Source organism: Oenanthe melanoleuca, chromosome 3, assembly GCF_029582105.1.
Source record: "Oenanthe melanoleuca isolate GR-GAL-2019-014 chromosome 3, OMel1.0, whole genome shotgun sequence".
Taxonomy (NCBI): Eukaryota; Metazoa; Chordata; class Aves; order Passeriformes; family Muscicapidae; genus Oenanthe; species Oenanthe melanoleuca.
In genome coordinates this window covers 90,210,756-90,236,201 of record NC_079336.1, presented here as the reverse complement: position 1 = coordinate 90,236,201, position 25,446 = coordinate 90,210,756, and the positions used below count along the sequence as shown (strand labels likewise).

Here is a 25,446-nt window from a genome sequence, read left to right as displayed (position 1 = left end):
GAAGTAAGAACCTATTCAATTATACTGAAGGTTGTTAATACAGAAAGAGGAACTACAGTGATATAGAATAATAATCTGCATAGGTAAACATGTTTATAATGGAAAACCACATTTAATAAGTAGTTCATTTATTAATGACAATTTGAAAAAAAAAAAAATTATCATTACCACTGCAATGGAAATACCATACTGTGATTCTGGACTAATAAAAACCCCTTAATTATTGTAAGTTTCATGTCTCAATAAAAAAATCACAGTTCAGTTCATGATAAAACAGGTAAAAACAATAAAAACAAATCGTGTCACCAATAGAAAATTATAAGAAATATTCTTAACAAAGACTTGTTAAATATACAATTTTTTGTATGTTAATCATAAAGTCAAAATTTATCGACTGATAAGGTAAAAAACCCATAAGAAAAGGATTGTGTTATATAAAAATTTTAAAACTTGAAATATGGAGAATCCTATTTTTAAAACTGAATTTGGTTCAGAAGTCCCAAAGTTACCACCTCATAAATTTATTTCTTGCTGTATTTTACATTGGAATCTCTTGCACTAAGCAACTAGAAAGTGTTTTTTTCTTTATAAAGTTACAGTTTATGAAATAAATAAATGCTTGAATAGAAAGTTAATTCATGAAAAGGACAAAACACTAAGTTAATCACAGACCATGCTATTATGACCACACCAGAAACCCCTGTACATTCCTGAGACTCACATTCTTCAGCTTTACATCTTGAAAGTAAAACAATGTTAGCAAATAGGAATGGGCACACCTTGTATATAGATAAAGACATAGATATAGATAAAGATACAGATATATAGATAAACATGCTTCTGAGATGTTGTTGTGGGCTTCAGCTCAGAAGAGAAGAATGAAAATTGACATGCCTTTTTAACAAAAATTGAGGACCAACAGCTCCTTAATTCTTTTCCACAATAAATAAACACACTTTTCTCACCCTTTTGGCATTTATTAAAACAAAAATATTTCAAAAGTACAGGATATATTTGAAGTAATTATTGCAAGATTTTTCAATGCTGTCCATATAACCTGCCTCAACAACTGCAGCCTTGATGCATGAGGTGGCTGAGTTCCATCACTGAACCTCATTGCATATGACAGGAAGGGGAGGAGAACCAAACTTTGGCAGGTTATCTCTATAACTTACTGGGCTTTAGGTAGTGCATGAATCTACAATAAATCCAGCTTATCAATGTCCTCTTTTCATTTGTTATGTGCTCTGCTTGCAAATGATATGTTTCCTCAACTCACTCCAAAGTGTTGATTTTGCTGCCTGTTTCTACTGGGACATGAATGGTCCTTGCCCAGTAATCCAATTAACCCTTCTTGGAAAACAGCAAGATGTAGCTGTAGTTAGATCAGACATTTAGAGAGTAAAATACCAGGCACAGAGCATCAAACCAGTAAATTCTTCATGGAAATAATTTGCCCCCTATCTTAGCAAGATATTAAATTCCACAACTATGTGGAGTGTGGAATACAGACTACATAGCAAGTAGTTAACTTCAAATATATCTTTGTCAGTTTTCAAGTTGTCTGTAGGATTTGCATTGATTTACATTTACTTATGTTTTGAAATACTACCTGCAAAAGAAGACAGCTCATGGAGCTCAGTTCTCTGATAAAGAAAAACTTCTGTGGGCTGCGAGTCTCAGTATCTCAGCAAGGAAAACCAAATTTTTTTTGTTCTGCTAGGTAAAAACACCTCTAGTTAAATTCTAATTCTGCAAAATTAGTAACCAAAATTCATCAGAACATAAAAGTTACTGCTGCCCTTTACCAGCAGTCCTCCATGGCTGAAATAAGGAACTACTTGCCATTCCTTAAAAAGTGTTACAGCTTGCTAAGCCTGTATCACTGGAAGTGAACTCAGCTTACAAAGATCTTACTAAACCACATGTCACTCAGTGTCTACAACCCGACTATTTTTGTACCCCTGGTAAGCATATTAATGTTTACACATGTATAATTTGCACTGTTCCAAGCAAGAATTCACAATTTTCTACAGTTTGAAGCAATGTAAAATACTGTGCAGATTATTCTGAATATCCTAGATCTACATGGGGCAAAATAAATTATAGTGTGCTGATTTCAATCATTAACTAGCTTCCTTATCTAGTAGCCATTGAGAAAACTTTTTATGCTGGTTTTTATTTATATTATACTATGCTTTAAAAAAAATACTTAAATCTAATTTACACATCAAGTTTTCATAACTGATATCCAAATTAATCAAACCACATTTCTATCTACAGGATATATCACAAATAATTCCCAAACAGAATGGAAGATTAAATATTTCGTCATTAAGTGTAATGGTATTTGTCCTTCATTCTTTAGGATTAGCAGTTCTTATACACAGATTATAATTAACAATTTACAAAAAGCAAGCATTTAGTTCATACTAATAGTTCACATTAATTCCATATGTGTATGGAGAACAGTGTTTGGAGTCACCAAACACTTATGGAGAAAAAATCCTTTTATTATTATTTTTATGTAATTTTACAAGAGTGGACTAAAAAAAAGGCAAACCCACAAGTTTTACCAACCATATCAAATTTATATACAATATATCTCCTGGCATATTTACCTGCCTGCTTAAGGCTGCTCGCATAAGAAAGCTTGGACTAATATAACAGTAATATTGATACAAAAGAAATTAATAATAAATATTTAAAATTTATGAGGCATTTTAGAGTGAAAACAATCATGCTAAATAAGCTGATTCAGGAAGTTCTAAGAAAGGCTTTAGCTGAAAACCCATATTTACAATCTATCCTAAAAACAAGCAGAACACTGCACCAACGCAAGCATTAGCTCAATTAAAAAAGGGGGAAAAAAATGAAATCCCTTCTCAGCTTAATAACTTGTTAGTTCTTGACAAGTGCAACAACACAACAATAAGCCAGTCAAAATGAGTTTTTAAAGCGAGGTTATGCCCTTCATGTTGTGTTATCACAGTGGCAGATCAAACTGCTGACTTGGACTCTTTCTGCCAGCAGTGCTGATGCTGCCTCTATGAGCTACTGTCACAGAATAGTCATGGTACCTGCTCTTGCCTATAGAAAAGCACTAAATTGAACTAGAAGTAGTGTCTTTGTGATATCTTTTCAACAAGTCATGTCCCATTCAGCCTGCTACTTTATCTCTGTCAGGCTGGGGGCCCAAGTGGTTTGCATGAGCTGTCAGGGACAGGTCTACCAACCTGCGCAGTGCTAACGAGGTAATGCATCTTTCGGGCTTGGTATTTCTTTTCCTCTTCTTTCTTTTCTAGGTCTTTCATTTTCTCTTCATTTTCTTTCATTTCTGCATACTCTTGAAGCTCACTCCTGTAATAAAATAAGTCTGCTAACTATATTATAACAACAAAAGATGTGCTAGTCTTCTATTTTTCTTTAACCCTTTCATAGCTTCACAGGGTTTTGTTTTTATATATTAGCAGTATGCTGTCACCACTGGAATGTCAAATTACAGTTCTTTCAGTTCCACAGTAGTAGAATACTACATGGATGTAATGATGAAGAAACAGGATTAAATTGATCAAATGTAGAAGGAGTATATAGGTTCACATTGCTTACAGCTTGATAAAATAGTGTTCATGTAAGTCCTTTTATTTGCCTTGAAGTGCCATTTTACTTTGAATTTCCCTAAGTGGAAGCTATTACAATAGAAGTAAAGGTTGTTCACTTATGTTTCAGCTATTGCCTTGCAACACCTCCTAATCTGCAGACAGAGAAAATTTTATGGAATGAGAGAGGATAGCAGACATGGGATAAGAGACGATATTCACTCCTGGATCCTCGAGCCCTTTGTAAGGTTGAGAAAGCAGGCACAGAGGAAAACTGGATGGGAACCTTTCCTGCATACATTGTCCTTAGGAGAAGTTTCCATGGCACTGGGCTTCTTGCATAGGTCATTTCTGTTCTGCTTTGATGAGAGCTGTAGAGGCCACCAGAAGAACCAGGAACTGAACTGCTTCATGAAGCACTGCACAACAGAGGTGTGCAAACACACAGAGTCATCTAAACCCTTTCATCATAAAAGAAATAAGGAAATATTCCTAATATCAGGTTTCAAAGAATGAAAAAACACAATTTCAACTGAATGTTTTGAGGAAAACTTAAACAGGAAAGTGGCATAGATTTCCTCTTTTTTTTTTTTCATTGAGCCAGGCTTGCCATAAATTATGCAAACACTAGAGTGAATTAATGTTCTATAAGAAACAAAATTCTGTGCTATTGTGCACAGTGCACATGTATAGAATTTTTTGACCCAGTTAAAAAAGGTTAGTTTGATTAACATTTGTTACTTTTGTTATTACAAAATGGCTAGTTCAAATTAACCTGTGTGCCAAAGACGCCAAGCATATTCAGTCAAGCATTTAGATTGGTAAAAAAGTTAATTAGGTGAGTAAATTCCACTCTTTATGTTTTTTAGTATGTGTATGTATAAATGATGAAATAAAAAGAAAAAATAATACTTGCATAAATGGATGATACTAATATTCCTGCAAAACAGATTATTTAGATAGATCCACATTTTGAGTCTCAGTTGTTTCAATGAGTACCAAATAAGCAATATGAGGACATGGGTCAAATCATGTCAAAATATGCACATGGGTAAATTTGCTGATATGAATAATACCATGGAAATATCATATTGCTCCCAAAAGTGTTTTTTAAGATTGTGACTCAGAGTTGCTCTTAATATTTTAATTATCATTAAATTAGTTCATTAAAATATGTGAAAGAGCAATAATTGCTTTATAAATATGAACACTATGAAATCACATTCTTAAATACAAGTTGCAATGTAGAACTTTTGTTTCATGCTATCTTTCAAGATTTTATCAATTAAAATAAGTAAAGTATTAAGTAATTAAACATTTTATTTTAACTGCAAAAGAAAAACAGAATTAAAAGGAAATACAGATCAGAAAAGATGCACAGTTATTTTTGAACCTCTGAAAATATTTTTGGTTGCAGTTTATTGTTAAAGGCTTCTAATACAATATTTCATACAAGGTTACTTATGAAGCACACTGACGTTTAAAAATCACCATGCTATGCTTTTGCAGCAGTGTAATTTTTTTCCAACATAAGATTAAATTGCAAAATAAATGAATTACTTAGAGTGGCATGGCCCCCATTTTGCCACCCTTCTCTTGAAAATTGCTTATTAATATGAAAAAAGAAGTTGGAAAATAGCCTGTTTTACTTTATGCATAGCATTCTGGGGCCTCAAAGCCCGCAGAGCTGGAGTAGCTGCACATTTTAGATTGTGTTGGCAAGCAGGGACGATGACCTTTCTGACCTGCATCTCAAGGCTATTATTAATCGCTAAGTAACCTGCTAAAGCCAAACAAATTTGTTTCCATTGAAAGGATCTCTATCTGTGTCTGAGAATTTGTGCTGTACCAAACAAACCTCATTAACTGTGTCCATTTTTGACAAAGAACTAGGAGTTGGAGAGATTGGTGACCTTTCTTTGTCCTCAAGGTACAGATTTCACAGTCACTACATGTAGGTACATAAGCTTTTTTTACTAGGAAACTCTTTGTTCTATATCCATCAATCACAAACAAATGAATAAATAGACAATGCATGTAGTATCAGCTTCATTCTTTTATTTTATGCCTCTCTACCTTCAATATCAGAGTGTATGATCTGCGGTTTACATATTTAATACTATTCCTTTTTGATTATAGAGCCCTCTATTCGGCTTTAGTACCCCATCTACAACTGATAAAAATATAATCAGCATATTGGTACAGTCTGTTCATGTTCTTATATACTGAGGTACTTCTTCCTAACAGTGAATATGGAAGCTTTTTGATTTAGAACACAACTGATGATAAAAACCCACAAATAATGTCCAAAATATAGATTTGTATTCCAGAAATTATGATAACAGGATGCAAAATATTTCCTGTGGTCATCAGTGGGAATTTATCAGATTTCTTTGAATTAATGATTAATAATCATTACTTTCTGAAATTAAATGAAGTCTAAAATACTTTTTGAAGTTCAATGTAATTCATGATCTTTTTAGACAGTGCTATCATCATGATTATTTCTATCACATACCCTCAGTAATACTTGTACCATAATCCATGTAAAAGTTTGAGATTTTTTAAGCAGTTACAAGTAATTTTCAGCATAGTTTTGCAGCCAACACATTTTGTCAGTTGTTCTAAAATATCTCTATCAGGCATTATACTGCCCTGTACAGTTGTACAGAACATGCAGACAATTCTGTCACAGGGATAATAGCTCCCAGGATGATTCTCTCCAGAGAGGCAGTAAAAAAATAAGAGGTATGTAGCAGTCCAAACATTGCTTGACTGGAAATATAGATGTTTTAGCATAAATATAGATTTATTTTAAAGCTATTTGAACCCGAAGCTTTCATCTCTTACCATATTTTCAAGCATTTCAAAAGGAGCAACAAAAGCAGAGAATCTAAAGCAGTTAGATATGAATATACTATTCCACACATTAGCAGATTAATACTAGCATGTCATGCACTGTGCAGGGGTTTCACTGTGACCATACAGAATAATGTGTAGAAGGATAAGTGATACTAATGACATAAACTTAACCTTCCAAATGCAGCTAGAGTTCCACATAGCTTACATGGAAATGTGTTCTCTGGGAAGTTTCATGCTTGGGATCTTCAACATGTATGACTTCCCAGAGAAAATAAATCCAAATTCTATTAAAGTCAGTAGGAAATCAGTTGAAATTAAATTACTTTTGTATTAAATCGGTACACTTCTGCCAAAGTCTTCTCTTTGTTCACAGATATGATGGGTTCATTGAGCAATCTTTTCTTGGGATACATCTCTGTGACATTATCAATACTAGCAGTGATACATGACACTTGGAGGATTCTGGACCAATTTTGTCTCAGGATGAACCTTTCCTAGTTCAGTGTGAAGTGACAGAAGGCAAATTGTTTGGCCTGCTTTTTTAAAGCTTTAATAAATTTTGGAGGAGAAAAAGAGTTCTGTAAATGCAAATCATGTTTTGGCCTATTTGATAATCTTGTTCTATTTTCATAAGCAATCTGTCTGTTGCATGATTCATAGCTGGAAAAGTACTTTATATTAAAACGTTATATCTCAAAAAATTGGGTAATTATTTTAGCACATTATCTTTTCTTTATCTTAAAGCCTATCTCAGTATATTAACAGCATCTATTGCAACTTTCTAAAAACCTGGCTTTCCATATAAGTTTAGTCCAATCAGACTTTTTCCCATACACATTTTTATGGAATAGCTTTATAGGGGAATAATGTGGATATTTTAACAAATGTAATGGCTTATCGTGATCTGAAAATTGTTAAACAAATCAGAAGAATACCAGTGTTTACTACCACAAGTGTAGGATGCTTTTTTTTTACTAAAAATATGAATATACTGGCTGACACAAAGTGTGCTGTCCTTATCATAGGGAATGTTTTATGCATTTGAAAACAGGCATGGGATTACCAACCTAAGTGCTCAAAACCCACAATTAAAAATGATCTTGTGTAACAAATCTGTTAAGTAGCTACTGAATTGTTAATGATAAAATTACTGGCTCTATATAGCTCAAAAAAAAAAATTTCATCTGACAAGGTAACTTATTGTTATTCAGATTCTTCATTATGCAGTAGGCAATGGTGTTGGTTCCTGCTATGAGATGCAAATTCAGTTGACAGTGCTCCTGCTGTCTGTATAAAGGTTAAAAATACACTTATAATATTGTTCCTGGCACTTTTGGAAAGGTCTTCAAGTGATCATTTCAGTAATATACAGATTTTAATAATTCTGCATAGAACTTTATAATTTTACAAATTCATACTGACTTATGTTTATTAAGTTTATCAAACTATTGCATTCTGTTTGCATTTCCACTGGCATTCTGTGATACTTTGGCCAAATAATATTACAAATAATTATATTAACTAAAGGAAATGACATTCAATAAAAACCAATAATTAGTATAGTTGTCTAGAGTATACAGAAAAAGTATTAAGTTATTGTGATTTTAAACAGTTCAGACACCAAATCATAAAATTCCTGCAACAGAAGCAGTAGGCAACCTTAGCATACGAGGAGATAACCTAAATCTATTTAATCTTCCTGGCTATATATCATTCTCCCTGCTCAAATACAGAATATGGAAGGTAAAATAAAATCAGTGAGACAATAATTTTTGGTTACCACTATATGCCACTTGATTTTACACCATACTGGTGTAGGTGAGAATAGAATATAACCTGCCATGATAATATTGTTTGACTTAATCTATTAAATTTGGGAAAACAGTGAAATATATCTAAAGACCAGCCTAGGAGGTAAAAATAGTTTAGAGAACTCTGTATTTTGAAGGCAAAGTTTTAACAGAACACACATGCTACATACTTAAATTGGGTATGTACCATCAGACAGCTTGCTTGTCCTCAACATTTTTCTCATTTTTTAAATTAACCCCTTCAGATGTAGTAAGGAAAACAAGGCTGTAAGTCTCTTTTCCTCTCTACCATGATGTGTAGTCCTATGTGTATCCTGACAGAATTCCTTGACCAAAATATTTGATCTCAAGTTGCAGTTAGATAGATGCTCAAAGCAGCAGTCAGTTATTAGTGGTACAAGGTATCTTACTGCCTACAAGATCTACCACAAATAGGTGCCCAAAATTTTTACTAATTTTAAATGTGAATGTTTACATGAATCCATGATGAATTAATCATAACACTCTCTTCAAGATCTGGAGGAATATTATTCCTCTGCAGTGGACGTCACTGCAATGCAAGTGAACAGGAAATATAACTCCTTAATATGAACAAAATTAAAATAAATAAGGCCAATGTGTAGGCATATGGAAACACCCTGTATCTCCTATTATTATTAATTTTACAGAAAGAAATGCATAACATAACACCTTAAAATCCCATTATAATTTGTGCATAGTGGCACACAGTCTGTCCATCTCCCCTTAATCACATAGTGTACAGTGCCAATGGAATTAAGTGACACACCAGTTCCACTGTCAAGATCCACAGTGTGATCAATACACAATGTTGGAAATGTGATGAACATGGTGGTGAAGGGCACACAGTGAATGAATACCTTGTGCAGATCAGGAGATCAGGGCACAGCATGTACCAGGCGATAGGGAAGAACAGACAGATGCATCCTTCTTATCCTTCCAATTTCCACTGCTGCACAGTTACTCAAGAGAGTGCAACAGCCTTTCAGGCTCCTGATTGCAGAGGCAGCTTAGAACTAAAACCAGAGCATTTTCCTAATCCATTATGCAGAATCTTCCAATTAAGGTTTCAGTAACAACTCATACAGAATTTTTCCTCACATATACTAAAAACTAAATATTTTCATATATAGTCTCTTAAGATTATTCTATTTTCTCAAAATGTGCAAACTTCTTGGTCCAAATGTTCTTCCCTTATGCATATGTATCTTTAATGCAAATTTACTTTATTCTCATTGACAGCAGAAAAGGCTGTGAAGTTTAAAAAAAATTTGTAAAGGTCCAATCTAAACAATGATTTTTCAGCTTAATTATTTTGACTTAATTAAACTGTAAACCCCACCTATTATGGATGTGGCATAAGAGCAAGTCAAAGCTTCTGCTGGCAGAGGAACCACATCCAAGTATACTGGTTCAACTTTATTTATACCCAGATCTATCCTAAAAAAAACCTAACGACAGGAAAAATGTTTTCACTCAGTGTCTGTTTGCTATTGAGCCCTTCATTAAAAATCATCCTGATTGATTAGCTTTAATAGTGAAATTAATATTTGGTGAGTAGCTTAGTGAAATTAGTATTTGAGGGTAACAAAACTGATCTGGCCCAGAACGGATAACAAAGCCCCAACACAATTTATTCTGACAGCAGTTTAGCAGCAGTGGTCATTTTTAGCACAGTGTCAGTGCTAAGCTGCTAAGAGAACAGTCATGTTCCTAATTTTTCCTGCAACATATAAAAGAGGATGTCTAACCACAGCCAAATACCATTGGAAGTTTTCTAGTGAATGTCATGTGAAAGTATCTGTTATCTTTTGGCACTGCAATTCTCAGAAGACTATATATGCTACCATCTGCACAGTAATAACTAGAGGAAAGCTCACTGCTATGTTTTGCTACAGTTAAGCTGCTCCCAGTACTAGAATGAACTAATTTAAGCTAACTGTTATCTCCCTGCTGCAGTGCAGTACAATGTAGACATATCTGTACTTCTTTTACTTTAATATATGGTACTTGGCAACATTTACAATATTCAACACTATGTGATTTAGAAAGCAAACATGACGTTATAGCTTCTAAAGGTCATCAGCTAAGTTGATTTTCCTTCTCAGAGTATTAAGAAACAATTTGACTGAGGTCTACTCACTAACATACTTCACTTACTTTCACATAAAAGTCTGCATACATTGATAAATAAAATGGTACACTTTGTCTACATTAAACAGGTTTTACAACAGCAAGGCAGGGAGAGTTATGACCTATTACGTATAGCAGAGCAGCAATGCCAAGACTCACAACTTCATATTTTGTTGTACCTCATGGTTTTCTCAATTTCATATTCATGGAATGGTTTTACCACTTGAGCATCTATGATGTCATTTTTATTGAAACATAAAACATTATGAAAGACACAGTAAATGAATATTTTTATTTCATAGCAATTGCAATTATTTGGGGGAGATCTGATACATTTTTTTTAATTCAGCAGGGCTACTTGTAGGTATGTGATTTCACAGCAGTGCCTCATTGCCAAACTGAAAATATCAACTAGATCCCAGTTTTCAGAAGTGTTAGGAAATCTTATCTCTTACTGTCTTGAAAACTTTGAAGCAATCAACACCAGGAAAAAAAATCAAGCATTTTTAGTATGCCATGCAAGAAATCACACTCAGAATTAAAGCCTATTCTCTGAAATTTTGATTCTACCTAATAAATTTAATTACTTAATTATAGATTTCAACATTCAGTTATACATGTGTAAAGAGTTCAGTATATTCTGTTGTCTATATCCAAGCCCATAGAACTCTGGTCAGAGTACTGAATCTTTCCCAAGGGGCCAAACACAATGCTGTAGACAGTTGTGTGGCCTGTCACCACCAAGTACAAGTAGGCAAATGAGTGCTGCATCATTTTGGGTGCCATGAAAGCTGAAGAAACAAATCAGTTTGTTAGAAGAGGCTGTAAACATTTAGCAGTTAGTTAATTGGACAAGAAAAGAACAGCCTACTTGGAGAAGAGAGGTGGAGAATGTTGCTTTCTTGAAACACTTTTTTTTTTTAAATTTGGTTTAAAGGTAGCAAGAATTGTGAAGTTCAAGATAAAACATTGGGATTTAGCTTCACCGTCAAGGATAAACCAGTTAATGGACTCCTGCAGTTATCCCTACAAGGTGAAGAGCCTGAGGAATTTGAAAGGGGTATAATAATAAGTAAAATTTTGTCACAGTTTAAGAAAAATCATGCTCACAATATGAAGAATTAAGGCTTTTAAAGGAGGTAATTCAAGCAGGATTCGTAGATATGAAGAAGCTCTTTCACGTGACAGAAAGCATTCATATAAAGGAATGCAGAACTTACAGAAGAAAAATTATTTTTTAGAATTTCCTAGTCATTATAACTGTGCTGAGTTCTGGTGCTGATATTATTTTAAAGGACATTTGAAGGTCTGTCCAAAATGGTAACAAAAATTATTTTAAGCACAGACAGCATCTTTCGGTGATCTCCATTGTTTGTCTAGCATGGAGTTCTCAGTCTAGTAGAGCTGAATATAACAAGAAGTATTGGTTCAAAGACAAAATGAAACTATTTCAATGGGGAACTATGGGACATACTTTGGATACCAAAGGTAATTAACTGCTGGATTTGAATAAAGTGGGTATTTACTATATTCTGATGTTATTAAATCAAGACTAGATTGTTCAGTCAAAGCTTGATGGGCTTTTTATAGATACTGTTATAAATTGGGTATTGATAAACATCATATTGGTGATAGATCTGAAGTCAAACAAAATAATCTGATTCCAAATAACATTGTTTTCATTATTACTGGAACAAAAAACCAATATATTTTTGTAACTACTCGCTACTGTTCTAGACTGCAAAAATGAAAGACAAATAGTCTTTCTGTTTTATTCTCTGAGTGACCATTTCAGAGATTCAACTCTCCTTAGGTAACAGAAAAGTCTATTTATAATGATTTAGAGAATCAAAACACAACTATGACCATTTTTTGATCCCCTTTTTTCTCCATTTTGTACATTTTTCCTTAAAAACAAAACAAAAATGTGCTCATAAGACACTACATACTGCTTTTCCTCTCATGCAATTCTATGATATCTCATGGGACATTACAGAATACACCAATATAAAGGAATGGGCTGTAATTTTCCACTGTAAAAAATCTGAAATGCCAAAGAAAGATCAATAAGCCTTCACATCCTCAGACAAAAATAAAATCTCGAACTTGGAGAAAAGCAGTGCATAGTCACTACACTTCCAATAACAAAAACAACTGTGATGTGGCTCATTTTAAAGGTCTTCACTGCAGCAGTTTCTATTTCTCTGACATAAATGGGAAATGATAAAAGGAGTCTAATCTCAAAAGCCTTTCACTGGGTAGAGTAGTGCCACAGAACACTTTATTTTGTTTGGCCTTCCTTAACATTCTGCTATCTCTGAGCATTTTGCTGAATTGTGAGGAATGCTACTTGTTTGATACAGTTATGAAGTATGTGAATAGTAACTGGCAACTTTCTAGCAGCATTCAGACACACTATCTTACACTAAAAATAGTAATGTTAGGTCAAATAGGCTGTTGTGTGCCAACTAAGAAAAATAACATTCAAGTGTTTTGATTTCATTTTTTTGTTGTCGTTCCTTTGGAGACCTCAAAAATAAGCTACATTATAGTATATTCTGGAAAATCCATATGTGTAAATTAAGTACTCACTGATGTACCTGCAGATACACTCAAATATGACCTGGAATACCTGAGTAGCATAGAACAAATTAATTGTATAATTGTATATAAAGTGTTCCTACAAATAAAAGAAATATCTCATTTTCTTATGTAAACATAAATGAATGCATTTAAATTTTATACTTCATTATTAAACTGAAAATAGCACAACAAAAAAAAAACATCATCTTATTTTAATAACAATAGAACTGCTTTAAGTGAGTTGAGTAATTGGAACATAATATTTGTCATACTTCTAATGACCTAAACAGCTGAAGTGACTGTGGCACATGAAAAATATTTATATACTTCTTCAGGAATCTTTACTCTTCAAGTGGTAGAGCCCTTGCCTGATAACCTCATATAGCCTGTATATAGATGGCCTGTCATGTCTCTACAATTAGATAAACCAGAACTGCTATAATGTAATCAGTTACAACCTGAAAATTATATTTTGAAAATCAAGTTTATTAATATGTAATCTTTAGGTAATCATATTTATCCTCCTAATTTACACAATATTTATGATAGTCTGCATGTCCTTGAAATAGGGAACAGGGACACTACACTATGAAAAAGTGGTCTAGCTGCTGGAGTTCATAAATTTTGTTCAGCTTTGGATGAGTTCAAAGAATTGCCATGTAAGAAAAGCCTTACAGAGGGAATTTATCTGATTATGGCAGTAATAATTACCCAGCTGTTTATTGCAGATAGAGAAATAATTCATGTAGGCAATAGGCCGTGGTGGCAATGACACTCCGCATTTAGTAAATATGCAAACTGTTCATTTCTAATTAACCAAGCTAGAGGATGCCCTTATTAAATGTATAAACTAAAAGTGCCTTCCTGACAAGTGATGAATTGTTACATTGCACAAACTCTTGCCACAGAATTACTGGAGTGAACTTGGGGCTTAACTTCATTAAGAGATCTTGTGGGATAGTTAAATGAGGATGGACAGCATAACAAGACCTACCTGACAGTCAATGATATGTTAGAGCTTAATGAAACTGTACCTCTTCCCCTTTTCAACTTATTTTACAGTGAAGATCCTACTTCACACAAAACAGAAGACTGTGAAGTCTCTCTCTATGAGACAGTTTAAAAGGCCAAGATTAGTTAGTCTTTGTACACAGAAAATGTTTTATGAGCTGTCAGTAATTCTAACAGACCTTTTACAAAATAAAAAATCTATCCAGACACTATAGCACCTTTAAAGCTCACAGGTATAGAACTATTGTTATCCTACAATATTGTGTTGTCAGACCTGTTTTATTCCATCTTCATCAAAACTAATCATGTACACCACAGACTATTTGGTCCAATGAGTGTATCTCAGATTTCTTTCTACACATTCAGATTTAAAAACAAAAATTCTTTGGATATAAGTGAAATAAAGCTTCATGTTTAATCTGTTGATCCTAATGGTGTGTTCAAGCGCTAAATAAAAACATATTAGAAAATATTGCCTTCATGTCATCGAATACTTCAGTCTAAGCAGCTACTTACATTACTTACAGTGTTTATGTTTATTGCAAAACTTCAACTATTTACACAGAACTAGCTAAAAACATAGTAAAGACTCCTTCTGCTCCTTGTTCAAGAGAGACATGGACAGAATAAAGCTCATGAGGCATGTGAGCTGAATCTGTGTTAGAAATTTACTGTATAAACATAATGGTTCTTCCCTTAACCACACAGCATTCAGAAAGTGCTTTCCCATGGAGTTAAAACAGGTCATTGATTGCTCTATGACTTTAGACACGTCATTTCAATTTCATTATCAACCCCAAAAGCTCATTTTAATATCTTACCTATCCTAACAGCATCAGTTTTGTGGCTACAGAAGTAATCTGGGATCCTCAGTAAATTACAGTTTCCAGATAACTAGAAATTTAGCAGTTATGCCTAAAATCCTCAGGAAAAGGGATAGATGTCTTAAATTATGACCGCTACCATTGCAAATTAATATTTAAATATGAGAAAGCATACTTGGCACTTGTCTCTACTTCTGAGGCTCACAGAGAAAGCTGACAAAGTAAGCTTACATCCAGAAAATTCAAATTACAGGTAAATAAGTTAAAAAGCATAATGTATTTCCTCTTCGTATCTTTGAAGACAAGTAAAAAAGATGGGTTGAAGATAAAGTAGTTAATTAAACATCAAGTGAAAGACAACATTACAAAAATTAGGGTTTTATTGTTGAAAGCATTCTAAGGAGCTGTCTGAAAGGCTTTGGCACTAATTGAAAATAGACTACAGAATCAATTGCTTCTGCAGTCAATGTTGAGGAACATTTTAATTTAATTATTTGACAATATATACATTCTTCAAAACACTTTGACACTTGAGAAAATGGCCAGCACCTGGACTTATCTTTATCAAAAAGGAACAGACAAGTAGAGGCTTAGGAAGTTCTCCTCATATTACTATGACAAAAAAATAACTTATTTCAAGCCCACTCCATGGAAAATAGCTGTACCTCAAACGTTTTAAGAAGCTGAGTTAAATGCTAAATGTTGCCATGTTAAAAGAAAATACAATTCAGAAATGGTACAGTAATCTAGAAAAAGGTAGGTAATCTTACTTTTTTCCATAAAGCATTCTCAGGCATATTTACAGAATAACTAAAATTGGATTAGATCAACAGCAACATGTAAGTACTCTTTCATTTCACTCTTCATCAGGCTTATAAAAAATCAAGCTGCACAAATGATTTGAGAATAAACATATTGCCAAGGAAGTAATTTTATCACTTTATATTATCTATTTCACTGACGTGTCTTGAAGACCTGGAAGTTTTAATGATGACTGTGAAACTAATCTGCTGATAGAACAGCTAGTGAAACTTGGATTAAAGTCACACTCTCCAGGGCCACTCACTACTAATGTAACAATGGAAAGAAGGTATTGATCCTGCAAGTGTGTGAAATTCCTGATTCATAAACTCAAAAATGTTTACATAAACTATGATGGTTATTAAAGGCAGACTCAGGCCTTAGTTTGCTGTCTTTAAGTCAGAGTTTATTCAGTAGTCAAGAAAGCTGAACTACCTGCCTTGATTACATATGAACCCCAATGTCAGTACTTTGCCACTGCTTTGTTAGTTTTCTGATGTTAGTTTTACTGCTGTCTTTACTCAGCTCTGTGCTTAGGGAAAAATTTAAATGGTGCTATTCATCAGTAAATGGAGCAATACATTCTAAAATCTTACCTCTACTTGCACACCTGACATACAGCAAAGTTCCTTTACTACAGTTTAAAGGCCAGTCTGTAGATAACCTTAGGCAAAGAACTGCAAGTTAATCACACAGTTGGGCAACTGACATCATCCATAAATTCTTCGGATATAATGGCACCAGCATGCTAATTTATATGAAGTGATGTCCATTTGCTTATCACGGACTGGAAACTATTTCACATAAAACAAAATCCTAATGCATCATATGGAGTTATAGCCTATGCTAATTGATTTTGGCATATTTCCCCTTGTAACCATTTAGCCAGCTCTCGGAGATGGTAAATGCAGCTCTAAGAATGTTTCAAAAAACAGTATTTTCCCTTACAATTCAATACAGTAACAGCACTAAGAAGTAATGAGATTTACTTTCATGCATATATTTATAAATGAAACCATCTAACTAGTCCATATTGAGATAGAATACAGTATATATCAGTATTTAAATAAAAATGGATGCTACAGATGAACATTTATTACTAAAATCTAAACAGCAAAATACAGTAAAATAAATATTTAAGAACAAGTTTTTTACCTTCTTCATTAAGAACTTCCTATATCTTTTAGGCAAAAGAGAACTCAGGACTAATGAACCCATTTCGTCACTACACTGAAGCTAAACTGTACAAATATTAAGAAAAACCTGAGTATGTCCTTATGTAGACAGAGTTTAGGGTTCAAATTTGTTCCTTTCCATCTCTGAAGGGATTCCTTCACACACTTCTCAACGTAACTCCTAGGGACTCTACACCAGCAGCCATCAGACCTAGTGGTTCTGTAGCAGTGGGAAGTGATAGGAATGCTGGAGGAATTTAGCCAGTCTGGGAGCTACAGCAGAGAGCCATCTTCAGTTTGTTCAAAGGCCCTAAGTCTGTTAAGTCTAACAATGCCATAACCAGTCTGTTAAGTGAGTGGGAACTCACACATAATATGACTATCATTATTTAATTATATTTTAGGTCAAATTCTGTTAAATCAATTTCTGTTAAACTTAATTACATTCCTCTATGGCTTTAAACTGGGGCAGCTTCTATTAAGTTTACTTTCTCCTGGGGCTTTCACACTAAAGACAAATGATAAAGGTCTGGCTACTAAATGAGGGCAGCTATTAAATAAGGACGGTTTGTATTAAAGCTAAATGGTAAAGATGTGGCTACTGGTTGAGAAAACCACTTAGAACAACAAGTGACCCTTATTTAAAAAAAAAAAAAAAACAAAACAAAACAACAAAAACCTAGGGTAAAGGAGGAATGAGAAGGAAACAAACTTTGGTCAACAACTCTTTAAAGATATTCTTATAAGAAACTTAACAGAATGTCCAAAGTTTCATGAGAACTGCCTCTGAAGTTTCTCTTAGAAATGAGTGAGGAATGATTTAAGCTCCTCCTTAATGAAAGAGGAAAAAATTAGACAAAAATCCTGACTCTGGTGTCCAAAAGATAGAAGGTCTTGCAATGTGATTTTAGATAGGTGTTGACAAATAAAAATTCGGTCAGTTAGTTACTCTAGAATAGATAAAACAGAGAACTGTACAGTATAGTTCAATTTAGAATTACATCATAATTCTAGAAAGAACAAATTGTAAACAAATTTTTGAAATTAAAAATATATTTTGCTTTTTTTTGTGGGGGAGGCAGGGGACAGTTTCATGTATTCATGTGCATTATTTCACAGACTAATCTGAGTGCACAAGTGTATGAGTCTCTGTCAAAAACAAGTAAATTTCTATAATATTGATGTTTTAATAAAACCCATCAATTTCATAAATGCATTCCCTCTATTTCTGACAATTCCTTACGTTTTTTACAGTGTAGAGTTGCAATAATTTTATATGCAAAAATGTATATGAACATTGAGGTTATACTTGTCCAGAGCCAATGTGATGGCAAATAAAAATATGAGGAGAATCTTTCCTCCACCTGGCTCAATATTCCACATCAGAAACACAGTGGGCCACCTTGGGGCCAAAGTAGTTGGCAGCAACTTAGCCCAATGACAGGAAAAATCTGTTTGGCTGAGGGCCTACACCTAATCCTCACTAAACATCTGTTAGATTTCATAAGAAGAATGTTGAAGGTGATATACATATTAGTTTTCAAATGTACCCCAGTAAAGGGATTACTGCAGTGATTCTTGATTGCACTTGGGAACCCATGCATTTTAAAACCTGAAACAATAAGATCCATTTGTACAAATTAGCTCAAAAAAGAATTTTTAACTTTTTTTATCTGAAAAGATGGATTTTCTTTTTCACCTGAAAGACATGTATTTCTGTGAACTCTGGAATACATATCACAGACTAGTTTTGACACATTTTTATGTACCTGAAGTCATACTGCTCATCTTACCTGTTAAAGAGCACAGAATTGTTTCTTGGTTAAAATATCTATGCAGTGCATAGACTTTACTGTTTTCAATAATCTAAACTAAATACTAGGGAATTTGATCAAAATTTTGAAGTACTGAAGGCCAAGTATTTTTGTAGTCTTCCAAAGTTAGATATACCCAGCATTGATCTATTGTGGGTGTGGGGAAATAAAATACAAAGCTCCAATCAATTCATGTTCACAGTGCAGCAGGAATACCACTTGCTATCTTGTTTTGTTGGCATACATCAAAGGTCAATCTAAGCAACAAGTTATGAGCCATGGTCTAGGTATGGACAGGGAATGGAGAAGAGTGATAGAACAATTATGAACAAAGAAGCAGGTTATGTTTTTGGAGTTCAACTAGTGATATGGATTTTAAACCAGAGAAGTTATGGCTTCAATAATTTTCCAAAGTTTGGTCTAATCTTCTTAGGATTCTACCTTTTCAAGAAAAGATAACATTTTGAGAATTTCAGATCAAGAAGATACCATAGAAGCTATAACAGAATGTTTAAGTCTGGTTTTGCTGAGTTGTGACCTAATTTTCTGCACAGAATACACTTAAATGAATAATAATGAGATCAGAGGTAGGTGACTATCAGTATGGTTCATTATAGGTAACAATGTAATGCACAAGAAATACTGCTATGACAAAGAGGATATAGCACCAGCTGTACTGTGGAAGAATAATATCAATTAATAACCAGCATACAAAGAATTTGGATAATCCTGGGGTTTTTTCATATATAACTTTCATATGCTTCTTTATGTGACAATCTTTGCCATGTGATTTAGACAAAATTTCTAGACATACTAGTTTACTAGACTGCCTTATATTTCTGTGCTTGAGAAAGCAAAAATTAGTCTCAGATGTTCTGAATGGCAAGCACTGCATGGATTTTGTCCAACAGCTTTCATTTACACTGAGATGAATGATCATGGTCAGCCAGCATTTTGTCTGTTTGTTTCCACTGTTATCTGAGTAATGGTCGTGGATCAGGATATCAAATCCACTAGAGGGAAATAATTACCACTATTTCAGTAAGGTTTCAGCTTAAGTACAGGGAAAGACAATGGATGCATAGAAGAGACAGAGTAAGAACATAGAGGAACAATGCTTCCATACAGAAATCTGACAAGCTATTGGTTCTCTTCTGTAACCATTAAAAGAATCTGCTTCATCAGAATCTTTTCCAAATAATATTCATAGTATGGTTCATGTATGAAACTTAAATCCAAATCTGCCCTTGCATTAATTGTCAATAATCATATTCAAAACAAATTATAAAAACAAATTTTTGGTTAGCTTATGTATAGTGAGGAAAAAAAATCTAGTTCAACAAACCCTATTTAGGGCATAATAACCTATGAGTTCAAAGCATAGGTGAAGAGCCAAATCCATTTTTATTAAATTAGTACAAACTCAGAACATACCTAATTAATTCAAAGAAATTATTCTGAATTCATTATAGTGTAAATGAGAACAGAATGTGGTGCAACATGAATAGGATAAAGAGAATGATGACTGATAGATGTATGTATTTGACAATGGAGGGGAACCTACACTCAGAGAAATACTTTAATTAGTGCCACAAATTTTCTACAAATAAAAGAAGAGCAAATGAATGCTTTATCACATGGAGCTTTTATCTTTACCTGACAAACTCATTATTCAGAGAAACCGCTTCCAGGTACCTCTTCAGTGCAGAAAAGTTATGGATATACTTCCGAACATAATAGCCTCGCCACATTTTCTGGATCTGGAGGAAATAAATAGTTGCTTAGGGTATTTCAAATCAAAAGTTTTCATGCATATCAAATGTAAGTACTAGATCCCAAGTACCTCTACCTCTTTCCTTAAAGTGATACCAAGTAAAAGCACAGATAAGTTTCAATGAAGAAAATTAGTGTAGGTTGTAACATAATGTAGCACTAAGTCACCACCTCATCACATTTCCTGCTACGTTTTCACCTTTGTGCTCTGCAAGCACAAGTAAACTGAAAAAAAGCCTTCCCAGGAACTCAATGAATCAGACTTTCTGGAAAGTTCATTTATAAATTGCAATTCTATCATCTCCAATGCAAAATGATTCAGGTCTATTGAAACATTAGTTTCATTCTTCTCAAGAAATACTATTCTTTTGCATAACAGAGAAAGCCTAACCCAGAGAAAGCCTAACTGGGAGCAGAAAAGCTCTTCATCTGAAGCTAGTTATAAAGTTGTATTACAAATAGAAATTAGGTAGCATGCTCCAACAAAAAGGGTTAATATTTTGGTGTGTCAGTCAGGGGAAAAAAAAATCCACACCAAAAAAAATCAACCAAAAAACCAACAAACAAATTAAAAAAAACATTAGCCTACCCAACCTTCCTCAAGAAGTGATTTCAACAAATGCATTTAAACCTTCTCTGATACTCGAAAATTCTAACCATTATGTTTCTGAAATCATTACCTGTTAACTGCTTTTTGGCATGGCAAAGTAAGGATTAAGAATGGACAATTAAGCATTGCTCAGGGAAATGGGGGAGTCATCATCCCTGAAAGAGTTTGAGAAACAAATGAACATGGCATTTAGTGCCATAGTCTAGTTGACATGGTGGTGATCAGTCAAAGGCTGGACTCAAAAAATTTTGAGGCCTTTCACAACCTAAATAATTCTGTAATTCTGTGATTCTGTAATTAGGTAAAAAGCTAGCAGGACTGCCATTTGGTGAGTTATATTTATCCCTATGCCACGACATGTAGAGGTGAAAGATGTAACTTGCTCTATTCACTCATGCTGAGGGCTGCCCTTGCTCCTGATTTCCCTTGCCATAAGAGGTCAGTGTACTCTGGATCTCTATATCTGAAAAATAAATATCTTTTCCTCTCTTTTCAGGGTCTAGTTCCTCCATCTTTACATCCTTCCATCCTTGAACTTATTATTAATTTTCCTGCAAAATATTCTTTACTTCCTTCATTACATTTTGTCTCTTTTTTCCCTCAATATTTTTCTACTTTAATCTCCCAATTTTATCTTCTAGTCTGCAGCAGCTTCATTTGCTCCAACATCGATCTCTTTGACCTTTATAGTTTTGAAATCTTAAAAGACATAATAGGTGAAAGGCAGAATCTACATGTAAAAAGCAAGAAGTTAGAGGTTTTACTACACAGAAGCTACTCCTCTTATCTAAATGCATAGAAGTGTAAAATGTTGCAATGTACTAAGAATTCTCCTTTTCCTGTGAGCCCCTAGCTACCAGATTTTTCAAGAACTTAAACACGTGAGTGTACCTACAAGGAACTTTTTTTGATTTACATCAACCCTTCTCTTTCCAGAAGCAAGGGATGAATTTTTTAAGTGGTGTGAAGTTCATGTATTTGTGCTACTGGGCTTTTTTTCTTAGCCTACCTTTTTCTAAATAAGCATCTTTCTTAAATGGGGGTGGGGGGGAGGGTGTGTGTGCAGGGAAAGGAAGAATGTAATTGGTTTTGTGTTTGATTCAGGAAAAAGGCAAATTTAGAAAGATGCCAATTGCCCAGATGGTCAGAAATCACTGCACTCAGTAATTTCAGAATCTTTGTCATGAAGTCTATGGAATGTTCTTCAGTAACAGGCAACATTCTCTCTACTCCTACCAGTTCCAGTGCAGTCCAATTCTGTACCACCATGACAACTTATAGAACTTTTGCAATTTTTCCACCTGCAGATTTTACTGGAGCCATCTAAAAGGAGACCAACTAAAACAGGGCTGAATATTTCATACTTTGTCACCATTTTGCATACACAAATCCCCAAACACTACTCTTCACAGCAAAAACCAACATTTGGCCCCAACTGATGGCACCTTGAGGTACAGTTATGACTGTCTTTTTATGTGAGATTTGACAAGAGAATAAGAATCACAGAAAAGCTTCCAGTAATTCTTTGAGGTATGTGTTAGTTATTAAGAATAAAAGGATATTAACTTCCAGTGTTAATATATACTTCCATTTCCCTTTTGTGCATCAGTATGGATTTTCCTTCCCTCCCAATTAAGACTTGAAATGAATTTCAAAAGTTGCATTTTTTTAACCTAGATGCTGTTATTTGTTTGTGATTTTTTGTTTGGTTTTTTGGTGTTTTTTCTTGGTTGAGTTTTGTTTGGTTTTGGCTTTTTTTGTTTGTTTGGTTGGTTTTTTTGTTTTTGTTTTTGTTTTTGTGGTTTTTTTTGTTTTTTGGTTTTTTTTTGTTATTGTCTTTTCGGTTTGGTTTGGTTTTAGATTTTGTTTTTTGGTTTTGTTTTGGGTTTTTTTGAATGAAAGAGATTTGGACCTCTAGATATTGTTATAATATGAATAAATAAGAGCTCTGGGAACAAGAAAGAAAGGTTCTAGACAGGCTGCTTTGCACTAGGTGATAGTAAATTTCATATTCTTTGCAAGACTACTTTCTCATACACAAGCTTATTGGGTTAAAAAGGAATAGAGAAAGAGCAGAGAATGAGTATGCCTTCAGAGATCTGGGATTAAGCAAAATCCTTTGCATGTGAATAAGGATCTTAGCTTTGTTTTTCTGTTTGGCTTCAAAATTTCTCAACAAGAGCAACTTGGCTCCTATATAGCCATGTGCTCATTAATGCAGGATTATGGTCCCTTTGAAACTCTTTCTGACAGTCTTCACCTCATAGTTATAAATGCAGAACTGGATATTTCTGGGTTAAGGATCAAAACTCAAACTCAAAGACAAAAGGCTCAAATAGTATAAAGCTATAATTACCTCCAATGGGCTCAGTGTACCAATTAAATGCTGCACTCTACCTTTATTTACACCACTTTCTGTTCAAAATGAACTCACTGATTTCAACTGAATGTAATATAAGTAAGAAAAACTGCATTGAGTCTCAAATTATTTTATGCCTGATTTCTGTTTCCCTAATATTGTATGTCAGAGATCCCAAAACCAAGGACTAATCTTTGTAGGAAAGACCATTTTATAAAAAGCTTCTGATGATCTTATTTTCAATGTGAAAGTTCTAAATGTTTGCTTTTATAAAGAAGTATAATGTTATGACTGCATTTCCTTTTAATTCCAAGGTGAATGTTTAAAAAATTCTTGAAAAAGAAGAGACAAGTGTGTGTATGCCCTTCAAAGTAATTAGCAAGTTTCAACAGTGATTGGTACAAAACAATTATTGTCATTGATCAGCACTGAACAGATAATTTTAAACAAAGTCATTGTGTGCTCAGCAGATTACAGCTTGTTAACGGGCAAGTTCTAAATGACCTCTTAAGCTAGTCAAATCAATGATGCATATTCCTCATTAAGTAACATCAAAATGTAAGTGGTCTTATAAATAATGTTTATTTTAAGCACTAAAACAAATGGCAAAACCTTGATATATCAAAAGCCATCTGCTCGTGGAATTTATTTTTTTTTGCCATACGATTACTTTTGTTGCTGAAAATTTACAGCAACCTTAAATCTTTTAAGAGAGAGAATCGTATTTTGCCGCAAAACTGAAAGTGATTTAAACAAGATCTCTGATTTAATTTTAAAGGTAAAACTGATAGCTCTGATTACAACCAAATGCAATCCAGAAGGACAAGATACATAGACTGGCTTCAAAACTATGAGCATGTGTTTGCCCTCAATCATACTTCAAATGCCAAAATGGAAACTGCCTTTCTAAAGAGTGACTATAAACTGAAATAAATAGTTAATAATACCATGAGACAAAACTAAGTGGTTAAATAGAAAAATATACACAGTTATTGTTATATTTTAAAACACTGAGCTATATTAATCATGAATCAAGCTCATGATGTGTGAATATAAGGAACTGTTGCCTTAAGAAGCTTAAAGTTTGAGCACATATCATCTATGCAGGAGCTCAACAGGCCTGATTTGCTATTGGACCTTGGTTAGTTCTTCAAGAAACATGTGAGAAAAAAAAAATCCCAACACATTCAGTTTTTCAGATTGGTAGCATTTTAAGTCTGCTCTGCAGATATGGCAGCACAAGATTTAGATAGAGGAAATCAAATTTTGACATTTGCAACTAAATAAAGATCTGTTCTTTTGTTTTCTACTGATTTAAATTTCCATTAAAGAAAAGGACGACTGAAAAAATGGTACTTTGAAGATTTATGTCACCTAATGATTCAACATTATATTTCCATTACAAATGAATGGGAACACATTCAATTATTTTAAAAATGAAAGACCAAATGCAAAACTCCATTTGACTAGAATACATAATTACCTCTGAAATTTGGTCTCCAAATATCTTCTGAAAGTACAGAGGCAACTTTTAAGAGCTGGCTTACATCTTATGTTTTCTCACTGATCACAGCTGCATGAGTAAACAGCATTTATCCACTGCAGAATACTTTCAAACTAGCTAAGTAAGGAAAGAACTATAACAACAACAAAAAGGTACATTTGTAAGGTATTAAACTGCTGGTAAACACCTTCAGTTCTTTAACATGCACCAACTGTAAGATTCTACTTTGTGCCTTTGAGAGAACCAGAATTAAGCAGAACACCTGATGAGTACAGATCTCTTGACTCTGAGTTATTCTGGACTCAGAGAGGCAACAAAATTAAAATCCATTCTGAGAATCTTCTTACTAGACAGGAGTTTCCCTGGGTTAATCTCCATTGTCACCATATTCCTACATTTGGTAGAATTCAAAAGGTAAGCTGCCTGGCCTAAAAAGATACAGGCTTCTAAAGTAAAGCAGTTTTATATCACAGAATGAAAGAAATAAGTAACACAAAAAGACTTCATCTCAAAAAAAAATTTATGTTTTTGCCATATTTGTTTTACATCTTTTTTTCAAGTGCAGTTTC

At 33.8% G+C, this 25,446-nt stretch overlaps 1 protein-coding gene across 1 annotated transcript in view; it reads right to left on the bottom strand.

Moving 5' to 3' along the window:
- Positions 1–25,446, bottom strand: part of SPATA17 (spermatogenesis associated 17) — a 90,708-nt gene that overhangs the window by 53,042 nt on the left and 12,220 nt on the right. Inside the window, exons 5-6 of the mRNA XM_056487631.1 lie at positions 20,288–20,391; positions 3,237–3,360 (exon numbers count right to left, since the gene is read on the bottom strand). Coding sequence (XP_056343606.1) covers positions 3,237–3,360; positions 20,288–20,391 — 228 coding nt within the window. The remainder of the gene's footprint in view (positions 1–3,236; positions 3,361–20,287; positions 20,392–25,446) is intronic.